Genomic DNA, 17223 nt, shown 5'->3' on the forward strand with positions numbered 1-17223 from the left:
TCAAATACCACCAATACTACCAATAATACCAATACTACCAATAATACCAATACTTCAAATACTACCAATTCTTCAAATACCACCAATACTTCAAATACCATCAATACTACCAATAATTCCAATACTTCAAATACTACCAATGCTTCAAATACTACCCATACTACCCATACTACCAATGCTTCAAAGACCACCAAGACTACCAACACTTTAAATACTACTAATACTACCAATACTTCAAATACCACCAATTCTTCAAATACCACCAATACTTCAAATACCACCAATACTACCAATAATACCAATAATACCAATACTACCAATGCTTCAAATACCACCAATACTACCAACACTTTAAATACTACTAATACTATCAATACTTCAAACGCCACCAATACTATCAATTCTTCAAATGCTACCAGTACTACCAATGCTTCAAATACTTCCAATACTACCAATGCTTCAAATACTACCCATACTACAATGCTTCAGAGACCACCAATACTACCAACACGTTAAATACTACTAATACTACCAATACTTCAAATACCACCAATACTACCAATACCTCAAATACTACCAATGCTTCAAATACCATCAATACTACCAATGCTTCAAATACTACCCATACTACCAATACTACAATGCTTCAAATACCACCAAGACTCCCAACACTTTAAATACTACTAATACTACCAATACTTCAAATACCACCAATTCTTCAAATACCACCAATACTTCAAATACCACCAATACTACCAATGCTTCAAATACCACCAATACTACCAATACTTCAAATACCACCAATACTACCAATAATTCCAATACTTCAAATACTACCAATGCTTCAAATACTACCAATACTACCAATACTTCAAATACCACCAATACTACCAATAATACCAATACTTCAAATACTACCAATACTACCAATACTTCAAATACCACCAATACTCCCAATAATACCAATACTTCCAATACTACCAATGCTTCAAATACCACCAAGACTACCAACACGTTAAATACTACTAATACTACCAATACTTCAAATACCACCAATACTACAAATACCAATAACACCAATACTTCAAATACCACCAATACTACAAATACCAATAACACCAATACTTCAAATACCACCAATTCTTCAAATACCAGCAATACTTCAAATACCACCAATACTACCAATAATACCAATACTTCCAATACTACCAATGCTTCAAATACTACCCATACTACAATGCTTCAAAGACCACCAATACTACCAATACCTCAAATACTACCAATGCTTCAAATACCACCAAGACTACCAACACTTTAAATACTACTAATACTACCAATACTTCAAATACCACAATACTTCAAATACTACCAATACCACCAATACTTCAAATACCACCAATACTACCAATAATTCCAATACTTCAAATACTACCAATGCTTCAAATACTACCAATACTACCATGCTTCAAATACCACCAAGACTACCAACACTTTAAATACTACTAATACTACCAATACTTCAAATACCACCAATACTTCAAATACCACCAATACTTCAAATACCACCAATACTACCAATAATACCAATACTTCAAATACTACCAATGCTTCAAATACTACCAATACTACCAATACTTCAAATACCACCAATACTACCAATAATACCAATACTTCAAATACTACCAATGCTTCAAATACTACCAATACTACCAATACTTCAAATACCACCAATACTACCAATAATACCAATACTTCAAATACTACCAATGCTTCAAATACTACCAATACTACCAATACTTCAAATACCACCAATACTACCAATAATTCCAATACTTCAAATACTACCAATGCTTCAAATACTACCAATACTACCAATGGTTCAAATACCACCAAGACTACCAACACTTTAAATACTACTAATACTACCAATACTTCAAATACCACTAATACTACAAATACCAATAACACCAATACTTCAAATACCACCAATACTACCAATAATACCAATACTACCAATAATAGCAATACTTCAAATACTACCAATGCTTCAAAATACTACCAATACTACCAATACTTCAAATACCACCAATACTTCAAATACCACTAATACTACAAATACCAATAACACCAATACTTCAAATACCACCAATACTACCAATAATACCAATACTACCAATAATACCAATACTTCAAATACTACCAATTCTTCAAATACCACCAATACTTCAAATACCATCAATACTACCAATGCTTCAAATACTACCCATACTACCCATACTACCAATGCTTCAAAGACCACCAAGACTACCAACACTTTAAATACTACTAATACTACCAATACTTCAAATACCACCAATTCTTCAAATACCACCAATACTTCAAATACCACCAATACTACCAATAATACCAATAATACCAATACTACCAATGCTTCAAATACCACCAATACTACCAACACTTTAAATACTACTAATACTATCAATACTTCAAACGCCACCAATACTATCAATTCTTCAAATGCTACCAGTACTACCAATGCTTCAAATACTTCCAATACTACCAATGCTTCAAATACTACCCATACTACAATGCTTCAAAGACCACCAATACTACCAACACGTTAAATACTACTAATACTACCAATACTTCAAATACCACCAATACTACCAATAATACCAATACCTCAAATACTACCAAGGCTTCAAATACCATCAATACTACCAATGCTTCAAATACTACCCATACTACCAATACTACCATGCTTCAAATACCACCAAGACTACCAACACTTTAAATACTACTAATACTACCAATACTTCAAATACCACCAATACTTCAAATACCACCAATACTACCAATAATACCAATACTTCAAATACTACCAATGCTTCAAATACTACCAATACTACCATGCTTCAAATACCACCAAGACTACCAACACTTTAAATACTACTAATACTACCAATACTTCAAATACCACCAATTCTTCAAATACCACCAATACTTCAAATACCACCAATACTACCAATAATACCAATAATACCAATACTACCAATGCTTCAAATACCACCAATACTACCAACACTTTAAATACTACTAATACTATCAATACTTCAAACGCCACCAATACTATCAATTCTTCAAATGCTACCAGTACTACCAATGCTTCAAATACTTCCAATACTACCAATGCTTCAAATACTACCCATACTACAATGCTTCAAAGACCACCAATACTACCAACACGTTAAATACTACTAATACTACCAATACTTCAAATACCACCAATACTACCAATAATACCAATACCTCAAATACTACCAAGGCTTCAAATACCATCAATACTACCAATGCTTCAAATACTACCCATACTACCAATACTACCATGCTTCAAATACCACCAAGACTACCAACACTTTAAATACTACTAATACTACCAATACTTCAAATACCACCAATACTTCAAATACCACCAATACTACCAATAATACCAATACTTCAAATACTACCAATGCTTCAAATACTACCAATACTACCATGCTTCAAATACCACCAAGACTACCAACACTTTAAATACTACTAATACTACCAATACTTCAAATACCACCAATACTTCAAATACCACCAATACTTCAAATACCACCAATACTACCAATAATACCAATACTTCAAATACTACCAATGCTTCAAATACTACCAATACTACCAATACTTCAAATACCACCAATACTACCAATAATACCAATACTTCAAATACTACCAATGCTTCAAATACTACCAATACTACCAATACTTCAAATACCACCAATACTACCAATAATACCAATACTTCAAATACTACCAATGCTTCAAATACTACCAATACTACCAATACTTCAAATACCACCAATACTACCAATAATTCCAATACTTCAAATACTACCAATGCTTCAAATACTACCAATACTACCAATGGTTCAAATACCACCAAGACTACCAACACTTTAAATACTACTAATACTACCAATACTTCAAATACCACTAATACTACAAATACCAATAACACCAATACTTCAAATACCACCAATACTACCAATAATACCAATACTACCAATAATAGCAATACTTCAAATACTACCAATGCTTCAAAATACTACCAATACTACCAATACTTCAAATACCACCAATACTTCAAATACCACTAATACTACAAATACCAATAACACCAATACTTCAAATACCACCAATACTACCAATAATACCAATACTACCAATAATACCAATACTTCAAATACTACCAATTCTTCAAATACCACCAATACTTCAAATACCATCAATACTACCAATGCTTCAAATACTACCCATACTACCCATACTACCAATGCTTCAAAGACCACCAAGACTACCAACACTTTAAATACTACTAATACTACCAATACTTCAAATACCACCAATTCTTCAAATACCACCAATACTTCAAATACCACCAATACTACCAATAATACCAATAATACCAATACTACCAATGCTTCAAATACCACCAATACTACCAACACTTTAAATACTACTAATACTATCAATACTTCAAACGCCACCAATACTATCAATTCTTCAAATGCTACCAGTACTACCAATGCTTCAAATACTTCCAATACTACCAATGCTTCAAATACTACCCATACTACAATGCTTCAAAGACCACCAATACTACCAACACGTTAAATACTACTAATACTACCAATACTTCAAATACCACCAATACTACCAATAATACCAATACCTCAAATACTACCAAGGCTTCAAATACCATCAATACTACCAATGCTTCAAATACTACCCATACTACCAATACTACCATGCTTCAAATACCACCAAGACTACCAACACTTTAAATACTACTAATACTACCAATACTTCAAATACCACCAATACTTCAAATACCACCAATACTACCAATAATACCAATACTTCAAATACTACCAATGCTTCAAATACTACCAATACTACAATGCTTCAAAGACCACCAATACTACCAACACGTTAAATACTACTAATACTACCAATACTTCAAATACCATCAATACTACCAATGCTTCAAATACTACCCATACTACCAATACTACCATGCTTCAAATACCACCAAGACTACCAACACTTTAAATACTACTAATACTACCAATACTTCAAATACCACCAATACTTCAAATACCACCAATACTTCAAATACCACCAATACTTCAAATACCACCAATACTACCAATAATACCAATACTTCAAATACCACCAATACTACCAATAATACCAATACTTCAAATACTACCAATGCTTCAAAATACTACCAATACTACCAATACTTCAAATACCACCAATACTACCAATAATTCCAATAATACCAATACTACCAATGCTTCAAACACTACCCATACTACAATGCTTCAAATACCACCAAGACTACCAACACTTTAAATACTACTAATACTACCAATACTTCAAATACCACCAATACTACCAATACTTCAAATACCACCAATACTACAAATACCAATAACACCAATACTTCAAATACTACCAATGCTTCAAATACTACCAATACTACCAACACTTTAAATACTACTAATACTACCAATACTTCAAATACCACCAATACTTCAAATAGCACCAATACTTCAAATACCACCAATACTTCAAATACCACCAATACTACCAATAATACCAATACTTCAAATACTACCAATACTTCAAATACCAATACTACCAATAATACCAATACTTCAAATACTACCAATGCTTCAAATACTACCAATACTCCCAATACTTCAAATACCACCAATACTCCCAATACTTCAAATACCACCAAGACTACCAACACTTTAAATACTACCAATACTCCCAATACTTCAAATACCACCAATACTCCCGATCCCTCAAGCACCACCGACACTACCGACACTTCAAATACTTCAAGTATTTCATAATACTCCCACTAACAGCCTGACTAGCCTGATTCCTTCCTTTCAGCTTCCTAGTACTCACAGTACTGCTTTGAGTATTAATACTACTTCCTCTCCCCCCCCCCCTTTCGCAGCTGGAGAACGAAGCCCTGCCCCTCCACGAGGCCCAGAACTTTCCGGAACATCTCGGCCTCCTCCTGACCTTTGCCCTCCGGCTGGCTGGGGCCCCCGATTCAGACCCCCCTTTATTGGGGGCCCCCGATCTGGTCCAAGAGCCCCAATTGGTCCAAGAGCCCCATTTATCGGGGGCCCCCCATTTGCTCCAAGACCCCCATTTATTGGGGGCCCCTGATTTGGTCCAAGACCCCCATCTGACCGGGGCTAGAGACCCCCATGTGGTCCCAGGCCCCCATTTATTGGGGCCCCCAAATTGGGTCAAGGAAGCCCATCAGATTGGGGCCCCCAATTTAGCCCATCTGGTCGGGGCCCCCAATTTGGCGAAAGAGCCCCATTTGGTGAAAGAGACCCATTTATTGGGGGCCCCACATTCAGCCCAAGACCCCCATCTGGTTGGGGCCCCGCATTCGGCCCAAGGCCCCCATTTGCTAGGGGCCCGAAATTCAGCCAAGGAACCCCACTCACCCCCAGACCCCCATTTCCTGGGGGCCCCACATTCGGCCCAAGACCCCCATCCAATCAGGGGCCCCAATTTGGCTAAAGACCCCCATCCAATCAGGGGCCCCGATCCGACCCAAGACCCCCATCCAATTAGGGGCCCCAATCCGACCCAAGACCCCCATTTATTTGGGGCCCCCAATCCGCCCCAAGAGCCCCATCCGATCAGGGGCCCCAATCCGACCCGAGACCCCCATTTGTTTGGGGCCCCCAATTCAGCCAAGGAATCCCATTTATCTGGGGCCCCCAATCCGCCCCAAGAGCCCCATCCGATCAGGGGCCCCAATTCAGCTCGAAACCCCCATTTATCTGGGGCCCCCAATCCGACCCAAGACCCCCATTTATTAAGGGCCCCAATTTGGGCCCCAGACCCTCATCCAATTAGGGCCCCCCATTTGATCCAAGACCCCCATGTCCCGGGGGGCCCCGATCCGCCCCAAGCCCCCCATTCTTTGGGGGCCCCTCATTGGGCGGCCCTCGAACTCAAGACCGCCACCCTGGAGAAGATCGTCTGCGTCCTGAACCGGGAAGTGGAGCGGCTGGCGGCCGAATCGGCGCAAGAGCGGCGCCGGGAGGAGGAGCGCGCCGAATCGCTGACCCACAAGGTTCGGGGCGCGGGTTCGGGGGGCCGGGGTCCCGATCGGGTTCCAGCCCTGAAACTCCCAAAGCGGAGTCAATCTGAAGCCCCAAACTGGACTCCATCTGGTTTGCTGCGGGAAACGAAGCCCCAAAGTGGAGTCAGTCGGGAGTCACTCCGCTTTCGCTCCATTTCCCCCGTTTTTCCAACCAAAAAAAGCCCAAACTGGACTCCATCTGGTTTGCTGCGCTTCCCCTTTCTGGGAAACAAAGCCCCAAAGTGGAGTCAATCTGGAGTCACTCCGCTTTCGCTCCATTTCCCCCGTTTTTCCAACCAAAAGAAGCCCAAACTGGACTCCATCTGGTTTGCTGCGCTTCCCCTTTCTGGGAAACGAAGCCCCAAAGTGGAGTCAATCTGGAGTCACTCCGCTTTCGCCCCATTTCCGCCGTTTTTCCAACCAAAAAAAGCCCAAACTGGACTCAATCTGGTTTGCTGCGCTTCCCCTTTCTGGGAAACGAAGCCCCAAAGTGGAGTAAATCTGGAGTCACTCCGCTTTCGCTCCATTTCCCCCGTTTTTCCAACCAAAAGAAGCCCAAACTGGACTCAATCTGGTTTGCTGCGCTTCCCCTTTCTGGGAAACGAAGCCCCAAAGTGGAGTAAATCTGGAGTCACTCCGCTTTCGCCCCATTTCCCTTTTCCCCCGGATTTCGAACGAAAACAAACCCAAACTGGAGTCAATTTGGTTTGCCGCGTTTCCCCTTTCCTGGAAACGAAGGCCCAAAGCGGAGTCTGTCTGAAGGCACAAAGTGGAGTCAGTCTGATTTCCGTCATCTAGAAAGCTGAAAGCCGAAAGTGGAGTCACTCCAGTTTTGGACGTTTTTCCCAGATTTAAAACAAAAAAACCTAAACTGGATTGAATCCGGTTTGCCGCGTTTCCCCTTTGCAGGAAACGATGGCCCAAAGCGGAGTCAGTCTGGAGCCCCAAAGCGGAGTCAGTCTGATTTCCGTCGTCTAGAAAGCTGAAAGCCCAAACCGAAGTCACTCTGGTTTCACCCCATTTTTCCCGGATTTAAAACAAAAAAAGAAACCCAAACTGGAGTCACTCCGCTTTGCCGCGTTTCCCCTTTCCGGGAAAGGAAGCCCCAAACCGGAGTCACTCCGCTTTTGGAGCATTTCCCCGTTTTTCCCGGATTTCAAACAAAAAAACCCTAAACTGGATTGAATCTGGTTTGAATCCAAAGTGGAGTCAGTTTGAAGCCCCAAAGTGGAGTCAGTCTGGAGCCCCAAAGTGGAGTCAGTCTGGAGCCCCAAAGTGGAGTCAGTCTGGAGCCCCAAAGTGGAGTCAGTCGGAAGCCCCAAAGTGGAGTCAGTCTGATTTCTGTTGTCTAGACAGCTGAACCCCCAAGCGGAGTCAGTCCAAAACCCCAAAGTGGAGTCAGTCTGATTTCTGTTGGCTAGAAAGCTAAAGCCCCAAAGCGGAGTCAGTCTGAAGCCCCAAAGCGGAGTCAGTCTGATTTCGGTTGTCTAGACAGCTGAAGCCCCAAAGCGGAGTCAGTCCAAAACCACAAAGCGGAGTCAAGTCTGATTTCTGTTGTCTAGAAATCTGAAAGGTAGGTAGGCCCTTCGGCGCGCCAAACCGGAGTCACTCCGCTTTCAGTCAGTCTGGAGCCCCAAAGCGGAGTCAGTCTGATTTGCCACGTTTCCCCTTTCCGGGAAAGGAAAGCCCAAAGTGGAGTCAGTCTGGAGTCACTCCGGTTTCACCCCATTTCCCCCGGATTTAAAACAAAAAAACACCAAACTGGAGTCAGTCCGCTTTGCTGTGTTTCCCCTTTCCGGGAAAGGAAGCCCCAAAGCGGAGTAAGTCTGGAGCCCAAAGTGGAGACAGTCTGGAGTCACTCTGGTTTCACCCCATTTCCACCATTTTCCCCAGATTTCAAACCCAAACTGGAGTTAATCTGGTTTGCTGTTTCCCCTTTCCGGGAAATGAAGGCCCAAAGCGGAGTCGGTCTAAAGCCCCAAAGCGGAGTCAGTCTGATTTCCGTTGTCTACAAATCTGAAAGCTAGGTAGGCCCTTTGGCGCGCCAAACCGGAGTCACTCCGCTTTCAGCCCATTTCCCTTTTCCCCCGGAGTCAGTCTGAAGCCCCAAAGCGGAGTCAGTCTGATTTCCGTTGTCTAGAAATCTGAAAGGTAGGTAGGCCCTTCAGCGCGCCAAACCAGAGTCACTCCGCTTTCGGCCCATTTTCCCCTTTTCCCCGGATCTCAAACAAGAAAACCCCAAACTGGAGTCAGTCTTCTGGGAAACGAAGCCCCAAAGCGGAGTCAGTCTGGAGCCCAAAGTGGAGTCAGTCTGAAGCCCCAAAGGGGAGTCAATCTAGAGCCCAAAGTGGAGTCAGTCTGGAGCCCAAAGTGGAGTCAGTCTGAAGCCCCAAAGCGGAGTCAGTCTGAAGCCCCAAATCGGAGTCATTCTGGAGCCCAAAGCAGAGTCAATCTGGAGCCCCAAAGTGGAGTCAGTCTGGAGCCCAAAACGGAGTCAATGTGGAGCCCAAAGTGGAGTCAGTCTGAAGCCCCAAAGGGGCGTCAATGTGGAGCCCAAAGCGGAGTCAGTGGAGCCTAAAGCGGAGTCAGTCTGAAGCCCCAAAGCGGAGTCAGTCTGAAGCCCCAAAGGGGAGTCAGTCTGAAGCCCCAAAGCGGAGTCAGTCTGGAGCCCCAAAGGGGCGTCAATCTGGAGCCCAAAGCGGAGTCAGTGGAGCCTAAAGCGGAGTCAGTCTGAAGCCCCAAAGCGGAGTCAGTCTGAAGCCCCAAAGGGGAGTCAGTCTGAAGCCCCAAAGTGGAGTCAGTCTGAAGCCCCAAAGGGGCGTCAATGTGGAGCCCAAAGCGGAGTCAGTGGAGCCTAAAGCGGAGTCAGTCTGAAGCCCCAAAGCGGAGTCAGTCTGAAGCCCCAAAGCGGAGTCAGTCTGAAGCCCCAAAGGGGAGTCAGTCTGAAGCCCCAAAGCAGAGTCAGTCTGGAGCCCCAAAGGGGCGTCAATCTGGAGCCCAAAGCGGAGTCAGTCTGGAGCCCAAAGTGGAGTCAGTCTGAAGCCCCAAAGGGGAGTCAGTCTGAAGCCCCAAAGCGGAGTCAGTCTGAAGCCCCAAAGGGGCGTCAACCTGGAGCCCAAAGTGGAGTCAGTCTGAAGCCCCAAAGGGGAGTCAATCTGGAGCCCAAAGCGGAGTCAATCTGAAGCCCCAAAGGGGAGTCAACCTGGAGCCCAAAGTGGAGTCAGTCTGAAGCCCCAAAGCGAAGTCAGTCTGAAGCCCCAAAGCGGAGTCAGTCTGAAGCCCCAAAGGGGCGTCAATCTGGAGCCCAAAGCGGAGTCAGTCTGAAGCCCCAAAGGGGAGTCAATCTGGAGCCCAAAGCGGAGTCAATCTGAAGCCCCAAAGGGGAGTCAACCTGGAGCCCAAAGTGGAGTCAGTCTGAAGCCCCAAAGCGAAGTCAGTCTAGAGCCCCAAAGCGGAGTCATTCTGGAGTCACTCCGGTTTCACCCCATTCCCCCCATTTTTCCCTATTTAAAACAAAAAAAACCCTATACTGGATTGAAGCCCCAAAGGGGCGTCAGTCCGAAGCCCCAAAGCGGAGTCATTCTGGAGTCACTCCGGTTTCGCCCCGTTATCCCCGGATTTAAAACAAAAGAACCCCCAAACCGGAGTCAATCCGGTTTGCCAGGATCCCGATCCGGTTCCAGCCCTGACCCCCACATCCCGCCCCACAGATCCGGACCCTGGAGAGAACTGTAGCGCTGAAGGAGGCGGCGCTGGCGGAAGTGGAGTCGGCGCTTCGGCGCGCGGAAAACGCGACGTACGACGGCGTCTTGATCTGGAAGGTGGAGGAAGTGGGGCGGAAGAGGCAGGAAGCGGTAGCCGGCCGGGCGCCGGCCGTCTTCTCGCCAGGTGGGTGGACTTCCTTCCTTCCTTCCTTCCTTCCTTCCTTCCTTCCTTCTTCCTTTCTTTCTTCCTCCTTCCTTCCTTCCCTCCTTCCTCCTTCCTTCCTCCTTCCTTCCTTCCTTCCTTCCTCCAATCCTTTCCTTCCCTCCTTCCTTCCTTCCTCCCTCCCTCCTCCCTCCCTCCTTCTTTCCTTCCTTCCTTCCTTCTTCTTCTTTTCTTCCTTCCTTCCTTCCTTCCTTCTTCCTTTCTTTCTTTCTTCCTCCTTCCTCCTTCCTGCCTTCCTCCTTCCTTCCTCCCTTCTAAACTTCCTTCCTTCCTTCCTTCCTCCCTCCCTCCCTCCCTTCCTTCCTCCTTCCTCCTTCCTTCCTTCCTTCCTTCCTCCTTCCTTCCTTCCTTCCTTCCTCCTTCCTTCCTCCCTTCTTCCTTCCTTCCTTCCTTCATCCTTCCTCCTTCCTTCCTTCCTCCCTCCCTCCCTCCTTTCTCCCTCCCTCCTTCCTTCCTTCCTCCAATCCTTTCCTTCCCTCCTTCCTTCCTTCCTCCCTCCTTCTTTCCTTCCTTCCCTCCTTCTTTCCTTCCTTCCTTCCTTCCTTCCTTCCTTCCTTCCTTCCTCTTCCCTCATCCTTCCTTCCTTCCTTCCTTCCTTCCTTCTTCTTTTCTTCCTTCCTCCTTCCTTCCTTCCTCCTTCCTTCCTTCCCTCCCTCCTCCCTCCCTCCCTCCCTCCCTCCCTCCTTCCTTCCTTCCTTCCTTCCTTCCTTCCTTCCTCCTTCCTTCCTCCTTCCTTCCTTCCTTCCTCCTTCCTTCCTTCCTTTCCTCCCTCCTCCCTCCCTCCCTCCCTCCCTCCCTCCCTCCTTCCTTCCTTCCTCCTTCCTTCCTTCCTTCCTTCCTTCCTTCCTTCCTTCCTCTTCCCTCATCCTTCCTTCCTTCTTTCTTTCCTTCCTTCCTTCCTCTTTCCTTCCCTCATCCTTCCTTCCTTCCTTCCTTCTTCCTTCCCTCCCTCCCTCCTTCCTCCCTCCCTCCCTCCCTCCCTCCCTCCCTCCTTCCTTCCTTCCTTCTCTCTCGCTTTCTTTCCTTCCTTCCCTCCCTTCCTTCCCTCCCTCCTTCCTCTCCTCCTTCCTGACTTTTTCCTTCCCTCCTTCCAGCCTTCTACACCAGTCGCTACGGCTACAAGATGTGCCTCCGCCTCTACCTCAACGGCGACGGATCCGGGCGCAACACCCACCTCTCCCTCTTCTTCGTCCTCATGAAGGGGCCCAACGACGCGCTCCTGAAGTGGCCCTTCAACCAGAAGGTAGGCCAAACCGGAGTCACTCCGGTTTCACTCCATTTCCCCCCATTTATAAGCCAAAAACTGCAAAGTGGAGTCAATCCGGTTTGCCACCTTTCCCCTTTATGGGGAAAGTGGAGTCAGTCGGAAGGCCCAAAGTGGAGTCAATCTGAAGCCCCAAAGTGGAGTCAGTTTGGAGTCACTCCGGTTTCACCCTGTTTTTCCCGGATTTAGAACCAAAAAAACCCCCAGACTGGAGTCAATCTGGTTTGCCGTGTTTCTCCTTTCCTCTCCCAACGACCCGCTCCTGAAGTGGCCCTTCAACCAGAAGGTAGGCCAAACCGGAGTCACTCCGGTTTCACTCCATTTCCCCCCATTTATAAGCCAAAAACTGCAAAGTGGAGTCAATCCGGTTTACCGCCTTTCCCCTTTATGGGGAAAGTGGAGTCAGTCGGAAGGCCCAAAGTGGAGTCAATCTGAAGCCCCAAAGTGGAGTCAGTTTGGAGTCACTCCGGTTTCACCCTGTTTTTCCCGGATTAAATACAAAAAAACCCCGATCCAGTTTGCTGCATTTCCCCTTTCCAGGATATTAAGCCCCAGAGTGGAGTCACTCTGGAGTCCCAAACTGGACTCAAGGGGCCTAACGACGCGCTTCTGAAGTGGCCCTTCAACCAGAAGGTAGGCCAAACCGGAGTCACTCCGGATTCGCACCGTTTTCCAGGATTTATAAGCAAAAAAACCATAAACCGGAGTCAATCCGGTTTGCTGTGGTTCCCCATTCTGGGAAAGGAATACCCAAAGTGGAGTCAGTCTGATTTCCCTCATCTAGAAAGCTGAAAGCCCAAAGTGGAGTCACTCTGGAGTCACTCTGGTTTTGCCCCATTTTTCCCGGATTTAAAACAAAAAAAAAAACCCAAACTGGATTGAATCCAGTTTGCTGCGTTTCCCCTTTCCGGGAAATGAAGCCCCAAAGTGGAGTCAGTCTGGAGCCCCAAAGCAGAGTCAGACTGAGCCCTCAAAGTGGAGTCACTCCGCTTTCGGAGCATTTCCTCGTTTTTCCCAGATTTAAAACAAAAAATCCCCAAACTGGAGTCAATCCGGTTTGGTGCGTTTCCCCTTTACGGCAAACGAAGCCCCAAAGCGGAGTCTGTCCGAAGCCCCAAAGTGGAGTCAGTCTGGAGTCCCAAGCTGAACTCAATCCGGTTTGCTGCATTTCCCCTTTCCGGCAAACAAAGCCCCAAAGTGGAGTCAGTCTGGAGCCCCAAAGTGGAGTCAGTCTGGAGTCACTCCAGTTTCACCCCATTTCCCCCGTTTTTCCAACAAAAAAAGCCCAAACTGGACTCAATCCGCTTTGCCGGGTTTCCCCTTTCTGGGAAATGAAGCTCCAAAGTGGAGTCAGTCTGGAGCCCCGAAAGTGGAGTCCATTTGTTTTGCTGGAAACACCCAAAGTGGAGCGAATCTGCTTGCCGTTTCCTGGAAAGCTGATCTACAATAAGCCCTGAAAGTGGAGTCAGTCTGCTTTCCCTTTCCTAGAAAGCTGATCCAAAACATTTGAAACTGCAGCGAATCCGCTTTCCGTTTCCTACAAAGCTGATCTAAACCCTTTGAAACTGGAGTCAATCCATTTTCTGTTCCCCCGAATGCTGCTCCGAAATGAACCCCAAAAGCAGAGTCTGTTTCTTTTCTTGGAAACCCCCAAAGTGGAGCGAATCCACTTTCTGTTTCCTTGAAAACTGATCTCCAATAAGCCCTGAAACTGGAGTGAATCCCCTTTCCATTCCCTAGAAGGCTGCTCTCAAATCCCGAAAGCGGAGCGAATCCACTTTCCTAGAAAGCTGATCCGAAACCTTTGAAAGGGGAGCGAATCCACTTTCCCTTTCCTAGAAAGCTGCTCTAAGATAAATCCTGGAAGTGGTGTGAATCCACTTTCCGTTCCATAGAACGCTGATCCGAAATAGACCCCTGAAAGTGGAGTCAATTTGCTTTCCCCTGAACGCCGATTTAGAAACCAATCCCCAAAGTGGAGCGAATCCACTTTCTGTTTCCTCCAAACCTGATCTCCGATAAGCCCTGAAAGTGGAGCGAATCCGCTTTCCGTTTCCTCCAAACCTGATCTCCGATAAGCCCTGAAAGTGGAGCGAATCCGCTTTCCGTTTCCTCCAAACCTGATCTCCGATAAGCCCTGAAAGTGGAGCGAATCCGCTTTCCGTTTCCTCCAAACCTGATCTCCGATAAGCCCTGAAAGTGGAGCGAATCCGCTTTCCGTTTCCTCCAAACCTGATCTCCGATAAGCCCTGAAAGTGGAGCGAATCCGCTTTCCGTTTCCTCCAAACCCGATCTCCGATAAGCCCTGAAAGTGGAGCGAATCCGCTTTCCCGTTTCCCTCCAAACCTGATCTCCGATAAGCCCTGAAAGTGGAGCGAATCCGCTTTCCGTTTCCTCCAAACCCGATCTCCGATAAGCCCTGAAAGTGGAGCGAATCCGCTTTCCGTTTCCTCCAAACCCGATCTCCGATAAGCCCTGAAAGTGGAGCGAATCCGCTTTCCGTTTCCTCCAAACCTGATCTCCGATAAGCCCTGAAAGTGGAGCGAATCCGCTTTCCGTTTCCTCCAAACCTGATCTCCGATAAGCCCTGAAAGTGGAGCGAATCCGCTTTCCGTTTCCTCCAAACCTGATCTCCGATAAGCCCTGAAAGTGGAGCGAATCCGCTTTCCGTTTCCTCCAAACCTGATCTCCGAGAAGCCCTGAAAGTGGAGCGAATCCGCTTTCCGTTTCCTCCAAACCTGATCTCCGATAAGCCCTGAAAGTGGAGCAAATCCGCTTTCCATTCCCTGACTTTTCTTTTCCTGGAAACCCCCCAAACCGCAGCAAATCCCCTTTCCGTTTCCTCCCCCCCCCCGATCCCAAACTGGTCTGACTCCGGTTCCCCTCCTCCCAGCTCACCCTGATGCTGGAAAGCTGACCTAAAACAAATCCCGAAACTGGAGTGAATCCGCTTCCCAGACCCCGGATCTGAAATAGATCTCCGAACCAGACCCCACCCCCCGATCCGAAACTGGTCTGACTCCGGTTTCTCCCCAGGTCACCCTGATGCTCCTGGACCAAGACCACCGGGAGCACGTGATCGACGCCTTCCGTCCGGACGTGACCTCCTCCTCTTTCCAGCGCCCAATCGGCGAGTTGAACGTGGCCAGCGGCTGCCCCCTCTTCTGCCCCCTTTCCAAAATGGCCGCCCGGGACTCCTACGTCCGGGACGACACCCTCTTCATCAAGGCCATCGTCGACCTAACCGGACTCTGAATCGGCGCGTCTACACACAGGGCGGCTACTCCGCTTTCCCGGTGGAGTCAGCCGGGAACCCCCAAAGTGGAGTCAGGCTGGAGTCACTCCGATTTCGGGCCTTTCCCCCGGATTGAGAACAAAAAAAGCCCAAACTGGAGTCAAACCGGTTTGCCATGTTTCCCCTTTCCGGGAAACGAAGCCCCAAAATGGAGTCATTCTGGAGTCACTCCGGTTACAGACCTTTTCCCCGGATTTATAACAAAAAAAAACCCAAATTGGACTCAATCCGGACTCTGAATGCGGTGGCGCATCTGCACCAGGGGCGGCTACTCCACTTTCGCTCCCGGTTCCTGGTGGAGTCAGTGGGAACCCCCAAAGTGGAGTCAGGCTGGAGTCACTCCGATTTCGGGCCTTTCCCCCGGATTGAGAACAAAAAAAGCCCAAACTGGAGTCAAACCGGTTTGCCATGTTTCCCCTTTCCGGGAAACGAAGCCCCAAAATGGAGTCATTCTGGAGTCACTCCGGTTACAGACCTTTTCCCCGGATTTATAACAAAAAAAAACCCAAATTGGACTCAATCCGGACTCTGAATGCGGTGGCGCATCTGCACCAGGGGCGGCTACTCCACTTTCGCTCCCGGTTCCTGGTGGAGTCAGTGGGAACCCCCAAAGTGGAGTCAGGCTGGAGTCACTCCGATTTCGGGCCTTTCCCCCAGATTGAGAACAAAAAAAGCCCAAACTGGAGTCAAACCGGTTTGCCATGTTTCCCCTTTCCGGGAAACGAAGCCCCAAAATGGAGTCATTCTGGAGTCACTCCGGTTACAGACCTTTTCCCCGGATTTATAACAAAAAAAAAACCCAAATTGGACTCAATCCGGACTCTGAATGCGGTGGCGCATCTACACCAGGGCTGGCTACTCCACTTTCGCTCGCGGTTCCTGGTGGAGTCAGTGGGAACCCCCAAAGTGGAGTCAGTCTGGAGTCACTCTGGTTTGGGGCCCTTTTCCCGGATTTATAACAAAAAACCCAATCTGGACTCAATCCGGACTCTGAATCTGGTGGCGCGTCTACACCGGGGCGGCTACTCCACTTTCGATCCCGGTTCCTGGTGGAGTCAGTCGGAAGCCCCAAAGTGGAGTCAGTCTGTAGCCCCAAACTGGACTCAATCCGGTTTGCTGCGTTTCTGGAGTCTGGAGCCCAAAGTGGAGTCAGTCTGGAGTCACTCCGCTTTCGCCCCATTTCCCCCCTTTTTCCAACCCAAAAAACCCAAACTGGACTCAATCCGGACTCTGGATCCATCGGCGCGTCTACACCAGGGGCGGCTACTCCGCTTCCGATCCCGATCCGGGACCTGGACACTTTTTGGGTGGAATAAATTGGTTTTTGGATGGATTTTCTCGTTTGTTCTTTATGGGAGGAGCAGCGGCCAATCGGAAGGGACTTCCTGTTTCTTCTTCCCTCCCTCCCTTCCTGTTCCTTTTTTCCTTCCTTTTTCTTCTTTCCTTCCTTCTTTCTTCCTCCCTTGTTTCTTTTTTTTTATTCCTGTCTTCCTTTTCCCTGTCTTCCTTCCTTCCTTC

At 46.6% G+C, this 17223-nt stretch overlaps 1 protein-coding gene across 1 annotated transcript in view; it reads left to right on the top strand.

Moving 5' to 3' along the window:
- The window catches only part of TRAF2 (TNF receptor associated factor 2), a 45001-nt gene extending 27962 nt beyond the window's left edge, over window positions 1-17039 (top strand). Inside the window, exons 6-10 of the mRNA XM_083723189.1 lie at window positions 6065-7210; window positions 10930-11107; window positions 12241-12389; window positions 15447-15731; window positions 16780-17039. Coding sequence (XP_083579315.1) covers window positions 6065-7210; window positions 10930-11107; window positions 12241-12389; window positions 15447-15665 — 1692 coding nt within the window. The 3' untranslated portion in view covers window positions 15666-15731; window positions 16780-17039. The remainder of the gene's footprint in view (window positions 1-6064; window positions 7211-10929; window positions 11108-12240; window positions 12390-15446; window positions 15732-16779) is intronic.
- Window positions 17040-17223: the final 184 nt, after the last annotated feature.

This window comes from Podarcis gaigeae (genome assembly GCF_964106915.1).
Source record: "Podarcis gaigeae genome assembly, chromosome: Z".
Taxonomy (NCBI): Eukaryota; Metazoa; Chordata; class Lepidosauria; order Squamata; family Lacertidae; genus Podarcis; species Podarcis gaigeae.